This window comes from Phaenicophaeus curvirostris, chromosome 2, assembly GCF_032191515.1.
Source record: "Phaenicophaeus curvirostris isolate KB17595 chromosome 2, BPBGC_Pcur_1.0, whole genome shotgun sequence".
In the NCBI taxonomy this organism is placed as follows: Eukaryota; Metazoa; Chordata; class Aves; order Cuculiformes; family Cuculidae; genus Phaenicophaeus; species Phaenicophaeus curvirostris.
This window is the reverse complement of record NC_091393.1, coordinates 51716656-51741557: the sequence shown is the minus strand read 5'-3', so window position 1 is coordinate 51741557 and position 24902 is coordinate 51716656. Positions and strand designations below refer to the sequence as shown.

The window sequence follows — 24902 nt, the reverse complement described above, 5'->3', positions numbered from 1 at the left end:
AGAAGCATCAAGTTATGCAAGAGATCAAATGTTTCCAAGACATTCCAGTGTTACCCTCGTGTAACTGCCCAGCTCTGCACCAAGTTCTAATATCACAAGGACTTGCATATTTGATGGCAACCAATCCCTTTAATGCCCTCACACCAAATATTTCAATTTTTGTGTTTAAATATATCGCTATTCTTTATTCTTCACTTATCCAGGGAGGGTGTATTCCGTAGAGACAAAAGTTAGTGATAAAGAATCGTGTCTTACATAACTGATAATACCAACAAGCAATCTTTCTGTTGTTATCTAACCCCTCCAATGTGCATCTCTGACACACACACTGAAGCACCGACAATTATTTCTAGCTAACCTTTTTAAGACACAAGTAACAAATGTTTAGCACTTAGAGAAGTGTCTATCATCATGGTGAACCAATCAAGCTCTCCAAGAAAACCTTCTACAGATCTCACTGCTTAAGGGAAAAAAAATGGCAATTTTGGAAGGATTTGACTCTGTCAGAGATATGGAGAGCTACTACACTGCACGATTTCACTGGGCCCAAGCATAAAAAACAACCCCTTGCTTCGCATAAAATCAGACATCAAAGAATAAAATACACCCTCTTCAGAACTTAGCATTCCCTACCCTTTAGCTCAACTGCAAGATTATGCAACAGTGTGTGTAACATTAAGTGACAACTGTAAAGAAAATTATTTGATTAGACTGAATACTCCCGTCTCTGTTCTATTAGCTTAAGTGAGTCGCACTATATTATCTAGGGCTGAAAGATAACTAAAATAATACACTAATTCTACTGGAGATTCTAATCTCTAGCACAGGAAAAAAAAAAAAAAAAAAAAAAAGCTTGAAAATACCTTGAAGCAGGACACTGCCATTATTGCAGCAGAGAGGCTCACACACCTATAGCACAATCTCCTTTCCCTCAAGTTGAACTTCAACAAGGAAGTCTTTGCTTTTTCACCTTCGCCCCAGTCCCCAGATTTTGCACATACAAACCAGAGGTGAGGTACACCTTACTATTTCTCTAGTCCCCATATGTGCTCAAAAGACTTAATTACATAGTAGCCAGTGCTACAGCAGAAACAAGCAGTTCATCCCAGCACTGTATTTGTTTTGCAAAGGCTCCTGATAGCTCTTTACAGTCACTGCCTATATTCTGTCTGCTCCTGCAGCTCGAAAAACCTGTTTTGTGTGGCCATGGTTACATAGCAAGACTTGTCATTCAAGACTGAAGTATTACATGAGTGAAACTACTTTTCTTTCAACTGACACTCCTTGTTTTCTGGGTGACAGCACACATTAGCATTGCAGAAAAGACTGCACTTCTCTTTGCCATTTTAACTGAAGCGCCAGACAGTTCCAATTAATATTTGGGTTGCATTTAAAGCTTTTTGATGCAAAGATGAAGTCCTTTCTACATTACAATGATAGTCTGTTACAGGTTAGTGACATGAAACCAAGACTTGGAACGTAGGGAAGGAGAGGGTGGAAAAAAGCAGCAGTCTAGACAGCAACCTTCATATAAAAAAAAAAAAAGTCTCTTAACTCTCCTTCAATCCTTCAGTTGTGGTGCCTGCTAGAAAAGACTAGCAGGCTTAGATACAGCTGTTCTCACCTTCCTTTTATGTTTATTTATAGATGCAGTCTGTCATTTCCCACCTACTATCCAATTAATAATGGCTCTGCCTTTACCAGAAGGGCTGGTTAAAACTACGCATACCTCGGCAAGACCTCATTTAATTCCTCGTTCATGGTAATTATATAGGTTAACTCCGCCCTGGGCTCTGGATGTTATCCAACTTTGGTTTCATGTCCACCCCATAATCCGTCTTTTTCAAAACCAGGTATTTGTACACGTCTATCATTAACTTCAGTACAGGAATGGCCTTAGATGTCTGAACACTCTGCAGATATGACACCTTATCTAGGTTCTTGTATTGTATCCACTGCTGGAATACTGGGTAACCTGACTCAAGGAAAAGCTTAGTAAACTCCTTAGTTAAGGTTCAGCTTTACAACCACGCACAGTTTACCAGATGGCATTGTACAACTGACATCTCTACACGGCAGGTAGCAAGGTCAGAAAAGTCAAGAAAGCATAAATGAAGCACAGCTTGATCAAAAATTGGAGCACGAGCAAGTTCTGAACTTTGCTCTAATCCTGCAAATGAGAAACATCCCTTGGAACCCACACCAGCCCTTGCTCTGGGAGATCAGAGTTGAAAACAAAAGCCTTACTTATCATCCTTTTCATAGATGTTGAGCCCCAGGGCATCAACCCCCAGCCAAAGGTCAGTTCCTTTCTTATTCTTGATTTCAAAGTAGTTGATTCCATACATCTCCAGGTCTTGAGCAATCTTCAGGTATTCCAGCATGGCATTCTCTCTGGTTGAGATAAGAAGGAGAGCAGATGTCAGCTTTTCAGATCTGACTATCTTGGAAAGCACAAAGCCCTCAGAAGAAAGAAGTAACTTTTTCTAAACCCCCGCACCAAACAGCAGTTTAAACTGAACATTGACCATTTAGGATTCAATTTAGAAGTTATGATATTACATCTACAAACACGCACAGAGTAGTCCCATTTACCAAACCCTATTACTTCTGGACAGAAAATTAGCAACGTTCATCTCAATTGGCATTCACTCTTGTCTCAAGGTACAGGTTGTAAGAAAGGTATAGTGTCTTTAACTTCTCCATCAGCCAATGCAAATGCTTCAATAAACATAAGATTAGACGCAACACCTTTATTGTTTTTTTAGAGTGATCACTGATACACTGCTCCTAGGTCTGAGATCTTCAGAAAGCCATCCAGGACACTGTTCTCAGCACTAGGACAAATATCCTGCTCGGTTTCACCATATCATTTGATGCTGTACTAAAAAATAAGCATCAAGAGTTCTCCCACACAGGTGGCCCTTGGAGTCCATTTCAAAAGCATGTGGTAGAACTGCAAGCTTAAGGTAATGAACCAGCAACGAAATGACCAGCCTCAGCACCAAAACACTTACTTGAGCATGCCGCTGTGCTCAGCGTGCCACACCTGGATCCGTTCCTCCCACTGCTCTCTGGAGAGTTTGTGCTGGTCCATCACCCTACACAAGGAAAGAGATATTAGCAAGATTAGACTTTATGTTCTGCAATATTCGTTGACGCTGATCTTTGCTACGGTCTTACTGAAAAATCTGTCCTGCCCATGAAGCTTTCCTGAAACCAAGAGGAAGATCCTACTCAGCCCAAAGATGTACTCTGCAAAGCAGAGTAATACAGAAGGAACAAAAAAAACCTCTGCAAAGCCTTTCTGGTCACTGACGGGAGACATGAGAGGCATAAGCAGAACACTGCACAAAAACCACATACACACTGCAGACCCCAGAGGGTTAAAGCAAAGCAAAAGTTGGTGTCACTCCTGGAATTAGTCACTGCGCAGAGTGTCATCACCAAGTGTAAACAGAAGCCATTTATCTGATAGTATACACTCAGCCCTTGTGGGGATGGACTATGTAGACTCATGACATGCTTTCCAGATCCAAGAATTTTAGGACTGTACGTTAGGATTAAGGACCTTCTCCAGGGACAACACATTCTTGACTGAACTTTGTTCCTTTGTTCTTAAAGGAGAGACATTCATACTGCCAGTTACCAGCAGGGTAGCAGTTTTTAGGAGAGAAAAGCTTGATTCAAAAGCATGCTTCATCTCCCTAATCAACCCAAGGAGAAAGCACAGAAACATAACTCTAATATGACAGATAGAAAGAAAAGAAGGAAAAGAAAATCAAATGCATGCTGTTCAAAACCGTGCTTTGAATTAAACTCCTTGTATTTAACTAGAACGTAAATTCTCAACTTTATAAACAAAATAAACCAAACAAAACAGAAGAATGGGAGACTGCATCAACCAACTCCTTCACCTTTGGGGGATCAGACGCTCTGAATTAAGGTATCCAGGCTTGTGTACATCTTTGTTGTAATCTCCAAATTTGGCCTGCACAGCATAGGAGCCAAGAAGTACTGCTGTTTCAGGAGGACAGTAGATCTCATCGCTGAGAATCCCTTCCTTCACCTGCAGGAAGAAGAGCTTCTGCGTGATGTCCTGGATCAGCTCTTCAGACACATCCTCAGGGAAGAACTTGGCACGGAATTTGAACTGGAGGGGATTCTCTTTTCTGATTTCTTGAGCAGAAACCTGAGGACATAGGTGACATCACAACTAATTAGGGTTGTGAACAATAACATAAATTGTATTTACACAGAAGAACAGATTTTGGGCATTTGCTTTAAGAGACAAGTGACTTGCAACTCATTACTGGAATTCCTTAATTCTGGCTGCTAACTGGTATGAAAAACAGGGGAGAAGCATTATGTTTTCCAATCAAGACAGTAAAATTCTGTTTGCACAGCACACTGGAGAATGATTTACCATGCTGTATCAGATGGTAAACCCATCCAGTATTGTATGGGTTTGACAGAGAACAGCCCTTGACATTAAACAGGCATGTCACCGCCCCATCAAGAAAAACAGTTTATGCCTTCACAAGAACTGTAAGTACACAAACAAAAGCACATCAGAGGCATCAGTGCTTTGTGACAACTGCCCAGCCTCAAAGTGACTTCGCTTTCTGATTAATGCAACAACTGACCTGTATAAGCAGAGACTAAGACCACCGCTAACCAAGATCTTCCTCCAGTCACAGCTGGAATAGCTGTTTCTACCCAACAAAGTACAATATCAAGCTGATGCTGTACATCTGACAAATACCACAAATCTCTCTACAAGTCACACAGAAAGAAAGGGCAAACATCACCATGCCACACCTCATCCTCATAGTTCCCATGGAGGTCACAAAATTCTTTCTAAAAATAATCCTGGAGTTATGAGCATTGAGGAACAATCAACAACAGGTACAAGGTTTATAAAGTTGCAACCAATAACACATCAGGAATCGTGTATGCTTTAACCTTTGTTCAGCAATTAGCCCAGAGTCTGTTACCTTTTTATCAAGCTTCAGCCAAGTCTGGAATCCTTTGTTGTCCACGTACTGAAGACCAAAGTACCACACTTCTCGCAAACCTATGGTTTTAACCACCTGCAATAGAATGGTCAAAAGAAAAAAAAAAAAGTTATTTAGGTAACAGTTCACTTGAAGTTTAGCTATCCTATCAAGTCCTATATCACCTGCAGCTGCAGGCAGCCTAAACCCATTTATTTGGCATCTCTTAATTTCATCTTGTAAACAAAAATATACAGCTGCTGCAGTAAATGACAACAGCACAGGCTAAGCTACTTGCCCCACCCAGTTCCTAGGAGAAAGCAATTCTGGGGAAACCAGGAGAGACAAATAGGGCAAGTGACGGGTCACCAGCTGCTAGACTGGTACATTGGCAGCAGGTGGGGCTTGCTAGTATCTACTGGCCCTTCTTAAAAATGCACTTGGTGAAGCAGACAAGTTACTTCTGTCACCAAAGCTTATGGCAGTCAGATGGTTTGTAATGGTGTCAGTACTAACTACAGCTTGTTAGCAGTACTAAAGGCTCAAATGATCTGTGTTTTTGGAAGGGTCAGAACTAGGCTTTACTCCATCTAGCAGAAAAGCAGGGGCATGTTGAGCTGGTACTTCCTGTTGCACAAAAAGTGTTGCAACTTTGTAAAAATAGAGAGTTACATCAATCAAGCAGTTATCAGGTCATTACCTCTGAATGTCTCTTAAAACAGAAAAAGTATGCTTTTTCTATAAACCAAAACTAGAAAGCTTGCAGAAGTTATGACCCCTCAAGCTCTTACCAAAACCTAAAGGTAAGGAGGGAAATATTAAACTAAACTTCACAATTTGACCATTTGAGTTCCAGTAGAAAGAACAAAGACACGAATGTTTTAGCCTGTATTCTGGGAAGTGGTTTTTAAACTTCCTCTGTAACAAAACAAGGAAGAACCAAGGCATTACATTCAAGATGGGAGACACCTCCCCCTGCACCTAAAATACATGAAGCAGCAAATTTTACTTAAGTCTGCCCATTCACCTCAGAAATCTACTCACTCCCAGAAACCACCAGTGGCACACGACTGCCTGGGAAGCACTCCAGCCAGCTGCAGAAGCCACTGTGTTAGTTCTTGGGACACTTTGGACCACTGCAGCATGAGCCACAGGTCTAGCTTAAGTGGAGCCAAACTCAACATAGACAGGTTTCAACCATTTTCCCCTTTTATAGGAAGGGAGCTATAACCCACTTCACATGCAGGATACACTTGTGCTAACAAAGCCTAAAGCACAAGGGCACTGCTAGAGCAGTTTTGCTAGCTGACAGATAGCTGTCTTTTTAAAAATATCTGGCTTCTTCAATGTTCTGTTCCCCCACGGTGGTTCTGCAGTTCAAGCTGAGCCACTCCTCATACCTGTGAAAACCTGCTGCTTCTGTAGGCTTTATCTGAGTGTAAACTCCAGCCCAGATAAGGGCCCAGTAAAAGGCTTGCACAGCAGAAGTGAAGAGAGGATGTTGGAACAGTTGCAGCTAAACATACAGTCTTCGCCTTCCCCAGTTTCGTGTTGCAGACTTCTACCTATCTCTTGATGTGCAGAAATGCACCTCAACAAGGTATGGACTATGGATAAGAATTTCCAATTGTGGGTTTTAAACCCAAGCCATATAACGTAAGGAGCAAATCTTCACAAGGTCATAGTGTATCCCAATTGTGCAGTAAGTGCGGAAACAGGCAGTTTTCAGAAATCCAGAACTACCTAGACAGGAAGCTAAAACTATCTTGGATCTGAAGCTACGTGTCTTTTTCTATGTTCTCAGGATTTTGTGCTTCTGGAGGTCAAGATAGTATAATAGTTCCTCTTCTGTCAGAGAGATAGCTCTGACTCCTAACAGATGCAAACATCAGAGAATATATGGGGGGGAAGTCCTTATTGAATCCTTGTCATGAACACAGGACATACTTACACTACCTGAATCTAAGGTCTTGCTTTTAAAAACCTGCTTTTTAGTAACTTGGATTTTTGTACCCTAAGAAATAAAACCTCAGTTCTCTATTTTGAATTAACATGGAAGAGGCTGCAGGAGGAAGCCACCCTCATGCAAAGGTGATCAGCAATGAATGGAAGGTCAGATGCCTAATGGTGGTTCCATAAAAATGGCGGTTTCATATGCACTTCATTAAATTTCCAGTCAATGAATACTTCACGTTTATCCCACGTTAGTAATAATCAGAAGGAATTAAAGCTAGATTTAATGCTAAATACAATTTGTAGTACTCTATTTTGCACTGTGATGTTCTGCAGTGATCATAATTTGGTTTCCTCCTTTCCCTCCCTCTAAGAATCCGACAGAAGTTTTTGGTTGGGCATTTGGTTTTTGTGGGTTTTTTGTTTGTTTGTATGACTGGGTTGGTTTGGGGTTTTTTTGGGAAAAGTACTTCTCGCTGCACAGCTACTGTTAGGCCTAGCAAGCTTTAGCTACCTCACTGAAACAAGAAGCGTACTAACAAAAACTTAGAAGGAATAGGCATTGTTTAGCTGGTTCTGTTACTTGAGTTAAAGCTCAACCACCCTTTGCTATCAAGCTACCTGGGGACAAGGGGAGAAGTACAAAGGAATTGCTGTAGCACTTTGTAAACAGTTTAATATGCGTAACTTAAGTCCACATAAATAAATTCTTGGTTTACAGGATTCCAGCAGGGAAAAGCTTTTTTATTTTCTACATTCCAGAACAGTAATTTTTTTTTTCTACCGTAATCTAGGCCTTATTTCAGTTTTATAAGAGAAAGCTCCTTATGAAAAGGATAATTAAGTTTTACAAAGTGCTTTTTGGTTTACCTTAGTTGTCTTTATCTGACCTCTGTAGGTCCATCTCCAAACAGACCTATATATTATTTTTCCTGCTACTGCATTAACAACAGTAAGGGAGAAGAGTTTTGGCTAATCATGCCCTCCACTTCCCTGTGACCCCTCAGGGGCAGGCTGGACAAGTCCCTGCTCCATCCTGTTGTGCAGGGGCTTCTTTCAAGGCATGTTGCTATAGTTGCTGCATGGGAATCAAACTTCTGTTTTTCTGGTAGTTTGGCAAATACCTGTGGCAAGTGGCTACCTACAATTCAGCTTCTGAATGAATGCAGCTATGCCTATACCTTTGTTGGCCATTCGAAGATCTGATGCTGAAGGGTTTTATGCACAAGGACACCATTTTAACTTTAGAATTTAAAGACATAAACAAGAGCTAAGCTGTAAGCAAAAGGTGCATTTTTAAATGCTATCTACGCTGCTGAAACATTTTAAATCCTTTATGACATTACTAGGAAGACATGTTTCCCTGGGACAACATGTACCTGCAAGGATTTTTGCTTTTTCCTTTTACTGTGATGGAATTTAGAGGTCATAGTTCAAACCAGGGCCTTTAGATTAGAAGGTGGAGAGAAGAAAGGTAGGTTTGGAATCCAGTCTTAAGAAAACACTGTAGTCTGAAATGCACTCCAAGCTTAAACAACAAGAGCCCACACCAACCCTTCACTGACCTGGTCAAACAGCTGTTTGCCTGTAGTGTTTGGCTGGATGGCAAACTCCAGCTCCGCATCCATAGTAACAACTCGAACATTGATCTAAGGAGAAAAACAAAAAGCATTGTTTAAGATGTATTGAAAGCTGTTTCTTGGTGTCAACACAGTACTTTGTGTACAATACTGGCTCCACACTCTGATGCACTACCGTAACCTCCATAATATACACACTTAAGCCCCAATTAGATTTGTGTTATCGCACCAGCAAACCTAATAGGGCACTGACTTTGCTATCTTATCTAGATTGCTCTGTAGGTTTTCCCACTCAGCACAGGAATAGATTGAGCTTGGTTAGACGAGACGGCATTTTAGAGTTGACTCTTTCCAGGTCTAAACCCCCTTGGAATGAGAGCTCCTGTGAGTGCACCGCATAGCTGCCTGCCGGCCATCCCTTGGATTACATAAGGCTCTAATGACTAAATTAAATTTAAGACTTATAATTTAACTTCCATTTATATTAGAGCTGGAATTAATCTGAGGTTTTAAGGGCAAAAGGCTGCAGATTATTCTTATGAAGTGCAATCAGCATTAACCCGATAAACGTTCATTCTTCTCATAAAAACCTACTTAGCACATAAAACCAGCAGTCGTGCGTACTGAATGATACTATAGGGCAAGAGTTCACTAGGCTATTGGTGTTAGTGAAGAAATAACATAACCAGATTTACTGCAATGGCAGAAGTAGACCACAACACAGAGGTTACTCTTGCATGCAGAAGGCAAGAGTATTTAATAACTAGAAAAAGTCTATTAGCAGTTAATCTGGAGACAAAAGCAGCCAGGGAACAGCATAGAGACCAGCAAAACGGCAGATCAGGAAAGATGCTCTCTCAACTGGTCTGACTACAGGAGACTACATTGTTTGCAATGTTTTACTATGTCTCAAAAAACCAACACCCCAAAGCAAATTTAAAAAAGAAACTGGGATGACCATATAGTATAGTTTTATAACACTTCAGACTTGTAGCTTGGCATTTTAAAGGAAAGATAAGAAAAAGCGGACATGCAGATCCAACTCCATGCAACAGGTAAGCCACACAGATATAATTTCATTACATTTCCCTGACATTTTATAAATGTCATGTCAGAAAGCCAGAGCTGCGGCACTGGTGCCCAGCACAGAAGCACACATTTGAAGAAATGAGAAGCAGCAGCAGCAGAATAGAATTGCCTACTACAAATCCTAGAATCTGCAGCATTTTCTAGCCACATAATTATGTATATTTAAACTCTAGGATAAATGTCAGGTAGAACAATGTTACAGTTAACACAGAACTGTGAATAAAACACGTTGCTTCAGCTAGTAGTCAAATCCATAAGAAATGTTTGTGTTCCTTTTTTAGTAAGACATAAAGGCACTTCGTCTTTTAGCTTTTATACAGTTGTTTCTTTCTCCCACTCTCTCCAAGATGAGAGAGTACCCTCCCACAGAAAGACGACTGAAGGCAGTTTCCAAGTCATGGATCCCCAGAACTGAACCAGAGAAGATGACTGCTGAGGGTGCCCTGTCACTTCCAAGCTGTATTTCTAAAGCAGTGTCCCTACAGAAGCAACGAGAAAGAGCAAGCAAGAAAGGTTTTCTAAAAGCTCTTTTCCCAGCTGCAGCATTTGGGGTTCATAACAAAGCAAGTAGTTGTGCTTATGGCTTTCTGCCTATGCCTTAAGAACCAAAGGTTTCCCAAATCGTGTTTCCAGTGTAGCAAGGAAGGGAAATTCAGATACCAAACTCTCAGGAACAGCAGGACTGCAGTTCAAAGATGTGACCTTAAAAAGCTCCTGGTGCTTAATCCCTCTCAACAATAAATCCCTAATCATATTCTAATCCCCTTCTATCCCCTTCAAGAAAACATATGCTCATAATCCACAGTTTTGTATTGTACAAGTTATTTGTACTTCTGGTTGAAAGACCACAGCAGGTGCAAAAATAAACATCACTTTACAAGCTAAAGAACTTGAACCATTAAACCTGCAGTATGTTGGCTGACCACAGAATTCCAGCTGGTACAAGTACCTTCATCTTTTATTTTATTTCCCAAGTGGTTATTGGCTACTTAAAACTCCGCTGTAAACTCCCTAGTCTAGGGCAATAGCCTGTATTACTCCAGCCCTAAAAGACCTTTCTGGATACAGTCCCATTCCTAAAGTATCAGCTACGTAGCAAGCTATTTAGTGCTAAAGCCATCTACCTGCTACATATTTCAAGAATTATTTTACTTAAGGCCAAAAATTGAAGTAATCTGCTTTCCACTTCAGTCATTTAAAAACATAAGCAAGAACATGAGCCATGCAGGAACATAGTTACATGGTTATCCAAAAAGCTTTCAAGGACACTTCACGTGTGTGATAAAGGTTCATTTGTGTTCTTAAAGGCCTGAACAACAGCAGGATACAGAGAAATCCCCTGGTGTGCCCTCAGACAAGCTGCTGCTAGCCACATGACAGGCAGAGCAAGAAAAGACAGCCCCAAGCAGTTGTCACTTCAATGAGTTGCTGACTGCCTGGTAAAATCCTTTGAGTCTCCTTCCTGCCATATTAAGTCCTCTTGCTTCTCATGCTTCTCCTCATCTCCAAACCTTGGCCTCAACATTGAGAATAGCATAATGGTTTTAACATTGGTTCTAAACGGATGTCCAACAACCACTCCACACAAACTTTTAGCCAAGAGAAGTTCCTAGTGAAGCAGGCAAACTGATCTTAACTCACTTGAAACCCTGGTTTAGACTGCCTGGAGAAAACTTGATTTCTGTCAGGCTGTGAGATGATCACTTTGGTATTCAGCTCACAGCACATGAAACTCTCCATGGCACCAAGATGATTAAATCAAAACCCAAGGAACTAACCAATTCAAGATATAGTTAGGGAGGAAAACAGGGAACAACTCAAACTAATTTCCATTAGCAACAAAAAGAGTGAGACAATTAAGACAATTTCCCCAAGTGAAGCCCTGTTAACCTATGCAAGCTGCTTGTGTAGGCAGGGCAGGTCATTTGCAAGGTCCCTATGAAATCCTGGGAGTACCCCAGGACAAAACCAAAGCCATAACCAAAAATAAAGAACTTTTAAATTGTTTCAGAACACAGGTGCATGGAAAGGGGTAGAAAAGCACGTGGCTGTTAGAAATGAAATAAGGGGTTTTAAACGCACATAGCATGCTGAAATCCTAGACAGTAAGATGTAATATCTTTTATCAATAGGTCAATGCCATAACAAACAAAGATTATACTTATGTCCAAGACTAATGTACTTAAAATGAATGACAAACAGGGCCTTAGAAGGTTCGGTTCTGTGTACAAAACCATTACAGAACAAAGTTTTCCTCTTCCCTTGTCTTTGGATGCGTAAAAAAGCTAACAAATTTGATCCAGAGGGGCAAAAACATGCTGTTGCAATACCATTTGCATAAAAAGGAAAAAAAACTTCGTTAATCGTAAGAGACAACAGAAACTGACTCACTCACTACATTGAATGACTGAACACTAATACCATGACTTCAGGCTGTTCAAGGTGGACTGTAATGTCACCTATATTTGCAGCTGGGACAAAAGAGTGGAAGTAAGACAGAAGACTGAACTGGAGAGAAAATCACAATATAGTTTAATTATAATACCACAGAAAGTTCTTCTACTAGAAGCTACAGTAGTTAGAATGGGATCTTCCTAACTTTAGCGATGTCCTCAAGTCATGCATTTGTTCTTGCATTCTGGATTTTTTTTTTAAGACAACTTCTCACCTAATTCTAAGTCAATATATCAACATTTGGGACACAGCAGCCTTTTGAAGACTGTGCACCATATAGTATCTAACTTGGAAAACTGAAGTGCAATGTAAAAAGCACTGTATCTTAAGGAGGAAACGTATCTTCTCTGTGCAAGATCCAAGAACTAGATAGGAACACAAGATGACATTGCCTTTCCAAACCCTTCCTCTCACAAATGCCCCTCCAGGCATGCTGGACACTACGCACGCACAGGTAATTGCAGCTCCACTGTAAAACATCCTACACTGAAGGGGAAAAGGCAGGGAGAGCAAGAAAAAAAAAATCCACAGCCCTCACACACAGTAAGCCAACATGGGTATTTTGCATCCTAACTCATGAAATCTAACAATCCTTAAGTTCACTTGCATAACAAAATAGTTCAGTGAAACCATGAAGTTATGCAAGTCACTTAAAATACCATACAATTTATTTCCAGCCAATACATAAGATAAAGGGCAGTAAATATCAACTTTTACCCATACACACCAGACAAACCAGTACTTAACCATGTTGCCTATCATTATCATTATGCAGGTCTAAATGCCTCAGACCAGCTCAGGAATGTTTTCTTCCTCTTTCCAAGGAGGGATAAAGACCAGAGTCTCTTAAATAGCAGGTTTACAAGTGCAAATGTTAGTGAAGTATCTTTCCAAGTGGTGGCAATTAACCGTGGTGAAATCTAGATGGGCATGACTTCTTTCTTCAGTCACTGATGTCTGGAAATCTCAGGCAAGTAGGTAGTGCACGTAGGCAGTTCAACCGCATGGCACAGAGGGGATAAGGGGTTTTGAAGTGCTGCACCTGCACAGCACATGCTATGAAAAACAGCATGCAGGCCTGTTAAGAGTTCCTTGCACATACTCAAAATGACTATATAGTACGTGGATGTACTTGTGCTGAAGGAATACAAAGGAATATGTCTTAACAACCAATAAGAGAAAGCAATGGTATTAAGAATACCGTTAAGAAAGCAGTAGTATTGCACCCTTCCACCACAAAAGAAATAACTACTATTAGACTTAATAAATAACAGAGAAGCTTTTTTGCCCTGAGTTGCAGTGCATCTGCACAGGCAAAGCAATCTCATTTCAATCTTAGCAACCAGATCAGTTCATAGATGCATGTAGTGATGAGGCACCTAGTACCAGGAAAAGCAATTTCACATACCAGCATCAGAAGGGCACTGAAACTGCTCTCTATTTCTCCACATTCTATGCACTAGTGTTCATCGGTTCCAGGCCCAACAATAAAGAGAGATGTGCTAACTGATGGAGTAACTAATTCCAGCTCCTAGAAACTATGCTGGAAAAATTTTCAACTTTAAGGAAAAAAAATCCTAGAAGCTTGAGAGCTCAGGGCTGACCTGCTAACAACACGTCAGTGTCTGCATTTCTCCATCCTCCCCAACTTACTTAAGTCAACAATTAATTATTCAGAGACTGTGGACATGAGACCACAGCTCTGGGTGGGTCCAAGTAAGACAATCCAAGCAATTGGAAAGATATTAGTTCAATTTATTATAATATACTTCAGTACTTATGAACACCAACATGTCAAGAACACAGCACTTAGAGCCGGTTCTGTTTCTTCTCTGACAAAATAACCTGCCTGAGGAATTAAACCTCATGAGTAACGTATTTCATGTGTCCCATGCAACACAGACCAGGCATACAATATATCTGAGCCAAATGAAATTACAACTGAATGACAAGTTGTGCACCTAAATCCTCCACAGCTTCTGTCAAAGCAGGAGACAGTATCAAGCAAATGATCAATTCTCTTCACTGCTGCAGGACTGCCAAAGCCCAACTTCCCTCCCAGCCAGGTGCAGCACCTTCATTCTGCCACAGCTACTGCAGGGACACATTTTCTGACCTTTTCATGGCAGGCCAGGGTACTGAAAGAGGAATGCAAGTGTTGTAGGGCGAACAGAGCAAGAAAATACAGTTAACTCTTCTCATGGTCCCTGAAAGACAGAGGGCACTTTCAAGTTCACAAACAGTACCTAGTCAAGAACAAAAGAAATTCTTCAGGAGAACATGTCTGGAATTCAAAGAACTTGGTAGGTCTGAGAAATAGTTACAGGTGTTACACTTGAAGGGGTGACAGCAGACAAGAGGCAGATGAAGAGATGAACAAATTACAGGCTTGCAAACAATAGGCTACAGCAGGACTGTAGACAAGGATGTGGTCTATTATAATCCCTAGAGAAACACGACATTTCCTGGTGTAATGCTATTGCATCGAGAGAAAAAAAATACATTCTTGAGTGTATTTGTCACCGGAAGCATTTTAGAAGGTGACTATTCTGTTCTGCGTGCCCGATGACTTGCCATTTGGAATGCTGCCACAGAAATTTGAATGCTTCTTTTGGAAGGGAGCAAGTTAATCAAGGAAAGTCCGCATTAATCTGCAGGTCAGGTGTCTGGAGGTTGGTTGAGGTGCTTTTTCTCAGGGTTTTTTTTATGTTGTTTCAACTGGAGCTGATTTGTTAGCACAGCACTGATCTATTCTAAATGGGAGTCCTCTAAAACACAAAATGTTTATAAAGACGACAGCAACTTTCAAACCCTCAAGGAAAAAAAAAAACCAAAACACATCACCAAATTCCCCTCCTATTAACAGGAAAAGAAACAATAATTGCTGGAGAGGTAAAATATTGGGATACTATATAACCATCGTCACCCAGCCTTCAGAAAACATAGGTTCAAGTCCTCCTCAGTGCTACATTTTTATGATTTAAAGAAGAGTGAAGATGCTAAAATGAGAAGATAAATGAAAACCCTGCAATTTTTCTTCTGTGGGAAGGAGAAACTGATTCCTATGATAGTAGGACAGACAGATACAGCACAACACTGAAGAAAGCCTTTCAATAAGGATCCACACACTCCTCACCCGCTCCCATGACAGAATCCTTTGAGCTATCTGCCCAACACCTACCATGTGAGAGAGGGCAGTGGCAGTACAGCAAAATAGTGCTGAAGATTCCCTTCCACACTGTGGAGCGTACAGTTTGCTGACAAGAGACAAAACAGCCCAAGAAATCACTGCACTGAGAAATCAGTTCAGGAAACATGAATAGGGGGTGGCCTCATCGGCATCCATTCGACTGACAAGGCAAGCTCACTGCACCCATTTAACCGACCCAGTTTCTCAGCATACCGTGTTAAATCGAAAAGACTCGACTGCAAACCAAAAGACTCATTCCACTCCAAATCTCATGGTGTTAAACACTGCTTCCTCATTGCAAATAAATGGGAACATTAAGTCCCGTTCCACTGGAATTTCTCTATGAAGCAGAGTTAGGTACTGCTGCCTTCGCAACAGGCAACATTAGAGTTGAGTAGGCTGGTCTTTGTTCCCGAAAATCTTACTCACCTTCCCAGAAAAAGGGGAAATGCCACTTAGGGTTAATACAGTTGTACAGAATAATCTAGAAACTAGCAGTTACTTCAAAACTGTCCAGCATGGATGTTAGCCTTAACTACTAGTCAACTTCAATGCAAGAGCTTGTACAAACATTATCATTTTTGGTAGCAATCCTCAGTATTTAAGGAGCAATAACTGTATGAGCTATAAACTCTTTCCTAACAAGCAGACCGCATTGTTCTGTCTCAAGTTAGAAAGAAACTGGAAAATTGAGAGTTGGAGGCCTTTTTCAAATTTTAAAATCACAAGTTTTAACTGTAATGTTACCAAGGGACAGCCCTACATTCTGGCAAGACATAAAGCAAGGCAGTTTAAGCCTGAAAGGCCCCGGGGTATCGCCCTTAAACAAAGCCCTGTGTTTTCATGCAAAACACTTGCTCTCACTTTTTTTGAGGGAGGTAGGAATGGTTCAGTCAGAACACAGACACTCTAGGAAGGAGCAGCAGGGTTTACAGTGTTCTGTTGAAATACATTAGCATTCGCTTTAAAGCCTCTCTGATGCTGTATAATGCTCTATTAGCACTGTCAGAATTATCTGTGTACAAACAGCAATCTGTTCTTTGAAGAGAGAACACACAGCCAGTGATAGCAGGCTCAGCTCAGCAAGGGCTCTTGGATGAGCCATTTGCCCTCAATGGATGTTAGGACGGATTTAGGAACATAGATTGCAACAACAATATGTCCTTTGTACATGAAGGATAAAAACAGAGGGAAGCTACAGGCCACTGGATGAAACTCCTTCATACACAGACTATTTTATCATGACAGCTGTTGCATCTAATTAAACATAATGAAGTTGAGATCAAACATGAATTTCAAAGCAAGTCCCCACAACCAGTCCTCAAATAAGCTTTATCTCAAGAAATCACTCCAAGTCCAGAACAGATCAGATCATCTTTTGTGGTCTTCCATCAGAAACATCAGCATGAGGCCAAGTGCAGATAATATAGAGGTATAAGATCAAGTTTTACTATAATTTCAGAGTCTTCAATGATTTAGTATCTCCAATATTTAATAAGTCAGCTACATAAAGTAATGTGATCCTTCGGCAATCCCCACAAGGGAAAATAAAAAATATTTTGGTACCTTAGAACATAAACACCATTTCATACCTTTGCTTGTCTTTTTCATTTGGAAATGACAGGCACACAACAATTCACATAAAGCCTGAACTCTACAGTACCAAGTCACAACACACAGGGGCAGGGTCTGAAAGCATTATTAATCTAAGTAGAAGTTATAATAGTCCCAGAGCTTCCCTTGAATCCGAGTACCAGCACTGGTGCCTTTCATACCAATGCTTTTACAGAGGCGTAGGTTCTAGAGAGCAATGTGCATGGAAAACCCAGAGGCATTCCAAAGAGGTCAGAAGTCCAAGATACTCAACTGGAGACCAGGCAACAATCAGTCTGTCAGCACACGGCTCTCAACACTTTCAATTGACCCTGTATGAACAGTACGAGCACAAGGAACAATGACTGTTCTTCTGAAGTGGAAGCATGGCACATTATATAGGACCAAGGTGGGCTCTGTGAACACAAGGAGAGTCTATGACTTACTCTCTCACAGGATTATACTTAAAAGTTCAATTGGACCAAGAATCAACTGTTGGGGAAGTTCTCAACAACTGGTCCCTCCCCAGATGGAGACATTACAGGATGTGGAGCAGTATTTTCATCAGATGTGAACCTAAGCTAGTTAGGACTTCTCAATTTGGAAGAAAATTATTTGAGGCTAGGATGTAAGTGCATATAAATTCATGAGCTATATGTCTTTGTCAACCATGTTCATGCTAATTGCTCTAACAATAGAGTAACTACAAGGCATCGACACTGAAGAAGAAAGAAGCTTTTGCAATAGTGCAGTAGCAAGGAGTTTTGTAGATAACTTTACAAACAACGTGAAGGTTATCTAGGACAGCCTTTGTTAAAGCACACTGTGGATGCTGGAGTTCACATGGTTTCAAGGGGAGACTGGACAAATTCACAGAAATCCATTTAGTAACTCTGTAAGAGTTTTCAGCCTCCAATACCTCAGCAACTCAGAGGAAAACAATGGTGTGTACCTTTGAAATATTCTTCCTCAGACATCAGCTTTTGGCCAACATTACTGATACTATTAGGCTATAGGAGCTTCCTGCCTGCCTTGAGCAAGGCCAGCTGTGTTCTTATAGAAGCCAAAGCACAGAAGGAACATGAACTCCATTTACTTAAGGAGGAACAGCAGCTTAACAAGTCACACAAGGCCCAGTAATAATGCATGTTCAACCTGCATTCTAGATACGAATCCATTTGTCAAAGAGAGATTTATTGATTTGATATCCCACCCTTGTGTTTTACCTGTTCCACAGCAAGTCTCTTTCATTTTACATCACAGGCTTTGGTGTAACATACCACACGGCATTTGTTAAATTTATGAGTGGGATTACGTGATGCGATCACCTCTGATAGCCTGATAACCTGATCTGTGTCCGATACAGTGCTTACACTTCCCAACACGGTACTTCAAGCAGTATGCAACAGTTACTATTTGCTCCCAGATAAAGGTAGGTCGTTGCAAGTTCTGGAATGTCACCTAAGCACAAAGAAATTGCACCTGGAGAGTTATAGATGTACAGGAAAAGTGATGGGAAGGAGTGGCAAGAGCGGTCAGGAGTTTCCCAACCCTTAAAACAGCTTGAGGGCTTCTGAGACGAAACATTTCACAGGCCCTTCAATACAGAAGTGTGATTGCAAACAAATACGCAAAGTATACCCAGGGCACAGTGGGGGCAGAAAAAATAACTTTCCAAAGTTTGCCTGCATGGCTGTATCAAGTTTTTAAAGCAGAAAGCTATTCTTTCCCATGCTGAGATCGTAGATTATCAATTATGCAAATCCACCAACCAATCCAAACTACACACTTTGTGCATCAGGAACTTCCTATAATCGTTTATCTCTACAAAGACAAAACATTAAGGAGGCTAAGCTTTCACAATTGAAGTTTATTCAACTAGATGTTAAAGAATAACCTTAGCTCCCACAAAGAACTGAGGCCCATATACTATTCTATAGACTTTGAAGTCTCTACTGACCTACACAGGCCAAATTCAGGCACCCCCAAGCAAACGTGAGATTCTTTAGTCCCTGCTTCTTGAAATAGGTAGGCAGCTCAGATCCACTTTATGCATCTGCAGAATGGTGGTCTCTTTTCAAAAGTGAGTGGCTCTAGACCCGTTCCATAAGCCTGCTCAAGATTCATCAGCTGGATGTCCATCCACTTGCATGCCCAGAAAAGTTTCTCACACATTCCACACTGAGGTTAGAACCACCACAGCTAACATGGACATTTTAATTCAAAATCAAGAGAGAAAGAGATGGTGGAGTGATGCTTCGGAGTTTTACTCAATAGCTAGAGCACTTGCTCATGAAAGTGGGAGGGAAAAGTAAGTGCACAATAATCCTCTCCCACACACAGCAATTTCATAGTCCCCTCTCAAACCTAGCAGAAGTCCACAGACCTTGTGTAGGGGTGCCAGCACCTCTTCCATTAAGCCTACACAGTAGGCAGCCAAATAAAAGTCTTGGTCATCAAGCAACAGTTTCTCTTGCTTACTCAATTAGATGATGAGTGTCTTGCATATCAGGTCTTAAGACACAGGATTTTTATTTTAATTGACAACTGTTAGTACCAGGTGGTCCTGAGTCCCAGCTGAGCACACAGCTGCTACTCACAATCCCTCAAAGATGAGAGCAGAGGAAGAGAGGGCAAGTGATTTTTCTGCACTAGGAATTAAAAAACGAATTCTGGATCTGAACAGATGAGCAATATGGAGATAATACAGTTAGCTGTTACACTGACCTATGCTTTGCTTCCAGCCTCACATAGCAACAATTTTCTCCCTTTCCTAAGGAAAAAGGATTCTGTACATTCTTAAGTAAAAGCCAGAGACTTCAGCTGCTTTCACAGAGAGATGCATTTCTCAGCTCACAGGCTAAATGTTATCTAATGCTGAAACCAGGCTTCAAAGCAAGCACACAACACAGCTAAAATACATTACTCAGAGCGTGCAGTGTGGTTCAGTGATCTTAGGCAACATTGCCTTCTTTCAAGGTCAACCGGGTGATTATGGGATTTACAGTGTGCATAAAGCTATTTGGACACAGACTGCCAAAGAAGAACGACACCGATGGGGGGAGATCTTCTCTAGTCATCAAGCAGCCTTATTCTCAAAAAGTCTTGACATACCACAGTGTTTTTCCGTGGACAGAGGAAGACATTCATGTGGGCGGAGGGAGGGAGAAGAACAGGAAGGCTTATCTATGCCCCCTCCTCCCCCGCTGCCCTTTAAGAAGGCTAAGAAATTCTTTAAGCAGTGACTAACATAACAGTTCACACCCTTGATTTCTCTACAGCAGCTAACCTACCAGACAAAAACTACCCTCAGAAATGCTTACTTGGCTCGTGCAGTAATTCAGGTTTTGGCACAATTGAGAGCTCATTCTCTTATAACTTTAGCTGTCTGCGAACTACTCCCTAAATTTACTATTAATAGAACCTTCACCTTCCTTTTACAGCTCTGAGTGGTAGTTCTCACATTTGGCAAATGGAAGCTTCCTTACATTTCCATTTTGCACCTGTAGACACATCCTGGTATCAAGTACACCACATCATCTGATGTACTGCAATTGGTGCTTACAAGGAAAGGATAAGATTTTACTCCTGACTAAATCTATTGCTATCCATAAGCTAAGAGCATTTTAATTAATTATGAAGCACTGAAGAATATGGAAAGAAATATTTCAGTTTAGTTACAGCAATCCCCTGTGAAGAATCCAGAGATAAAACTGCTACATGTAGTTAGAAGATATGTAGTCAAGACTAAATGGGGAAGATCTGGGAACTATTATTATTATTATTTTTACTAACAGCAGTATTTAGAATAAATGCCTGTCACGATAGTTACATCTCTTTGGGCTGGCTTATCATAAACCTGTTGTCATAATCTGTTGACAGACACCTAAAGGTTTGGCAGAAGACTAGCACACTGCCTTGAAGTTCTTTTTCCAGAAGTCATGAATATTCAACATCAAACAGGTACGGAGGACTCGTCTAACCACTTAGTGCCTAGCACACACTAGCACATTATTAACAACACAAGACTGGGAAAAAACTTTTGAGTCATCAGTTCCAGTTCCCCACACCTACAGGCAGGAACATTAAATTGTGTCCTTGTCAAACTTTATCCTAAGGGATGTTATGTCTTGGAACAGTCTCCTAGCAAAACCAACAAGCGGGAACTGACAACTCACCCTACACCCCCACCCCCACCCCCCACCCCAAAAAAAATCCAAACAAACAAACCTAACCTACCACACACACTTAACTGCTCTAATGTTTAAAAGTCTCTTAAACAAGAAAGTTTGCTCAAAGCGGTTCTCTCTCCTTTTTGGCATTTAAACCCCTTACATTTTCTACAGGTAAAGGAAGATGCAAGTTGTTTAATTTTACCAGGCTGCGCTAGCCAAGCACTCCCTTATCATGAGGTGGCTTTCTGCCTCCAGTCATCCTAAAATCCTGCTCCATGTTCTGCTTTTAATTTGTCTCTCCTGGACACAGGTAAGTGCAACCTATATTCAAGGAAAGATCTCACCAGCACCTTCTGTCAATGCTTTCCATTAGAGAAACCGTATGCATTGCAGGTGACATGGACATCAAGACAGTCACGCTACCACCGATTAATCCATATACTTCTATACTATATAGTGAGGGACCTTTACTCCACCCCTTCAAGTTTAACAGGACCTTATTACCCCACTCCTTCAGTCCCCCTTATACGGTGTCCCTCCTCCTCAACACCATATCAGAAGATATCATTAGTTTGCTCAGCTTTCTGCCCACAGGCCATTAGAAAAAGTATTAAAAAATGGTGTTTCTTGATATTATTCACTTGCATTTTCTCTTCAGCACCAGAAGCTGTTAAAACTGCTTTTACAGCTGTCCCCTCTTTAGAGCAGTTTTATATACACATGCAAAAGTATTAAAAGTTCTTGTGTGACACTACATCAAATACCCTACTGCAAAAGTGACTTTGTTTGTTGTGACACTAAGTTTTTTCCTCAAAAAAAAAAAATTACCACCTTCAATAACATAACAGGGAATGCTGTTAGGTCAGATCAAATTAATAGGTCTATAGACTAGAGATCATGTTTCCTTCTCCTCCAGTAAGTAACGTTCATTAAACCACAGCCACGCTCTTCCAGCCACAATTTATTAAATTGGTTTGTTTTGCAAAAGGATATAATTCTGCTAAAACACCATCCACTCAGCAAGCCAAACAGAAGTAAATTAGTAATACGCACCCAGAAAAAACACGGAGAGCAGACAGATGCTCCAGTAATGAAAAGATGCAAGGCTGACCAAGTAAGTTTATTTAGCATTTCACCTGTTTTCAGGTAACACAGCAAGATTTGGACAAGACAACATCTCTTGCATTTCTTTACATAATTATTTGCCACCTGTGAAACCTACTGAATCTCTGTACAGACCAGATGGAAGTTACGTATGTGAACTGTTAATGAACTTCCAGCCACAAGCCCCTATGCGCTGCATACAAGTTATATATTTATAAGCTTACCTCAGAGAGATTCAGTTACTTTAACAGTTATCCATGGGAGAATATCTGTGTTAATTTATAATTTAACACTTGCCTATACACAAATGCATTTATTTTGGAATTATTTTCCAGATTGCTGCTAAAATTTATTAAGCCCTGTAGACATACACCAGATGCAACTGATTCAGAGCAAATGTTACCACAGAATATGGAATACAGTTGGCTTTCCAGTCCTTCACTTTGGTACTCAAAATACAAAATTACTAACATTCTAGTGTTAAGGGACTTCCTATTTGTTTACTGTGAAAGAAAAAAAAATCCAAATGTCATCTATAAGCTTTGTGTGTGCTGGCATATTTTTTGTTAAAACAAAAGCTTCACATAAAGGTTTAACCTATTGGTTTTTTTCAGACGACACAGTGCCAAAATTTTGCCATTTTTTTCATAAATAAAGACAACACCTGATGACGAGTTTGCCAAACTTCACCCACAGCAGCATGAAGTCTGCCAAGCAACATCATGCATACTTTGGCCAAGCAGACATGACACATGCAAACAAGTGTAGGTAATAAGTAGGTATTTAGTACCCATGTCAAATATCTATCAGAAACTAAAATTGCCTCCCTGTATGTCCCAAGAGTTTATACTATCATTCTTCACGCATGCCAAAGCCTGCTGATGGGTTTATCCTGAGCACACTTCTGCCTGTGGAGTGACAGCTTCACATCCTTCACCCCCTGCTCCCTGCAAACTGACAGAAATCCTATTTAGCAGCGTTAAGACCAAATGAGCTAGGTTGGGAAGGATCCAAATCCAGTCTCAGTCTGAAGCATTCAGACCAAACAGAGCATTCTAGTAAAATAACCTCTGCAAAATTCCTCTTTTCTGTTTACAATTATGGCAGTTAGCCCTACTGAACAGGAGATCAAGCAAAAAGTGCTTATAGTGTACAAACTATTGACACAGAGTCTTGCCCACAAATCTCAGGCAGTAGGTCATTTCTTAGAAATCATTAGAGTAGAACTCTTTCCCCAGCGCAAGGTGGTTTACACCAGCGACCTTTGTTATTCACTGGCTTGTCAGCCAAGAAACAAACAAAATTCACCATCTATGAGGGACTATGAATCTAGCCACAACAAGTAAAAGGATGAACACAGTTGCAATTTTTTTTTTTTTTTTAAGAGATTAAAGAGTTTTTCCGCACCTATCCATGGCTTCCAATACGACTTAGTCCTAAACCAGGATTTCAGATTACTCTGACCAGGATATTTCAAGAAAGCACTCTGTAATTAGCAAATGGCTAACAAGGCAGAGAGAGAGATTATTCACATACAATCTTTTATTTCCACGCTTTGTAAACTACATTTTTCCCCCCCATCTTGCAGAAAGGTCCTTTCAGTATGCATTTATCATATGCAGGAATGTAGTGCTGAAATACACCCAGAGACCAAAGATTTAGTAGTTCTTTAAAGGATTGAGCATCTGAAGTGGCTTTTTTTGACAGGTTTACAGAAACTGCGGTGTAAGTTTACTCAAGTACTCCAATTGTGGAGGACAAAAAAAAAAAAAAAAAGTTAAATCGACTTGACTATCAGGGTGATAAAATATCAATCGCTTATTACCATAAGGATAAGCTTGTTTACTCCCATTTCACGGTGTGTAGCCGATACACAAGGCTTTCGCCGAGCTGCATTTTAGGAACTATTGCCTGTATCGAAAATAGATAGCGGCACCAATCTGTCCCGATAATGCTCTTCAGAGCTGAGAAGCGCGGCTGCTCCTGGGGCTGCTCAAACCCTCGCGCCGCTCAGCTGGTTCCGCATGGGAATTGTTTTTAACTGGCAGAACAGCAGCAGACTTTAAAAAAAAAAACCAAAAAAAAAAAAACTAAAAAAAAACCAAAACCAAACCAAGAAAGTAGAAGGAGAGCGAGCGCGTGTGAAGAAAAAGAAGGGAGGAAAGAGACAGCCGAATTTGTTCAGTTAGAAAAGGAACGCAAAGAGAAACAGCGACGGGTAAACCCGCGGCCAAGAACCGCGCCGAGCTCGGGGCGTTCGGTCTTTAAGATCATAAAGCGAGGGAGAAAAAGCAAGTTTGTCCCGCGTTCGCACGCTTCCCGCGGGTCAGCGCGGCGGCCCCGCCGGGCGGGGCGGGCAGCGCAGCTTCTCTCTCCCTCGCTCCGAGGAGCGGGACGGGGCGAACCCCGCCCGCCGGGCCCCCCGCCGCCCCCCGCGCCCGCTCACCGGCTTCGGCATCTTGAGGGCTGCTGGCGCTTTTCTTGCTCCTCGGGGAAACGTTCATGCAGCGGCCGCCGCGTCTCGGCCGAGAACCCTGCGACGGGGGGAAGGAGGAGGAGGAAGAGGAGGGGAGGCGGCAGCGCAGCCCGAGTGCGCGGCGGGGCGCCCGGCGGCGCTTTAAGTAGCAGGTGGGGCCGCGGCCGTGACTCAGCCGCCGCCATCCCCGCCCGCCGCGCCCCGCCGGCCGCTGGGAGGGGAGCCGCGCAGCGGGCGACTGAGCCGCCGGGAGCCGCCGGGTGCAGCCCCCTCCGCAGCCCCCTCCGCAGC

General features: G+C 41.5%; 1 protein-coding gene across 1 annotated transcript in view; it reads right to left on the bottom strand.

Moving 5' to 3' along the window:
* Positions 1-24691, bottom strand: part of EZR (ezrin) — a 34241-nt gene extending 9550 nt beyond the window's left edge. The window contains exons 1-6 of the mRNA XM_069852036.1: positions 24582-24691; positions 8516-8599; positions 4998-5093; positions 3918-4192; positions 3018-3101; positions 2248-2394 (exon numbers count right to left, since the gene is read on the bottom strand). Of these exons, the coding sequence (XP_069708137.1) occupies positions 2248-2394; positions 3018-3101; positions 3918-4192; positions 4998-5093; positions 8516-8599; positions 24582-24593 (698 nt within the window). The 5' untranslated portion in view covers positions 24594-24691. The remainder of the gene's footprint in view (positions 1-2247; positions 2395-3017; positions 3102-3917; positions 4193-4997; positions 5094-8515; positions 8600-24581) is intronic.
* Between the last annotated feature and the right edge of the window lie 211 nt (positions 24692-24902).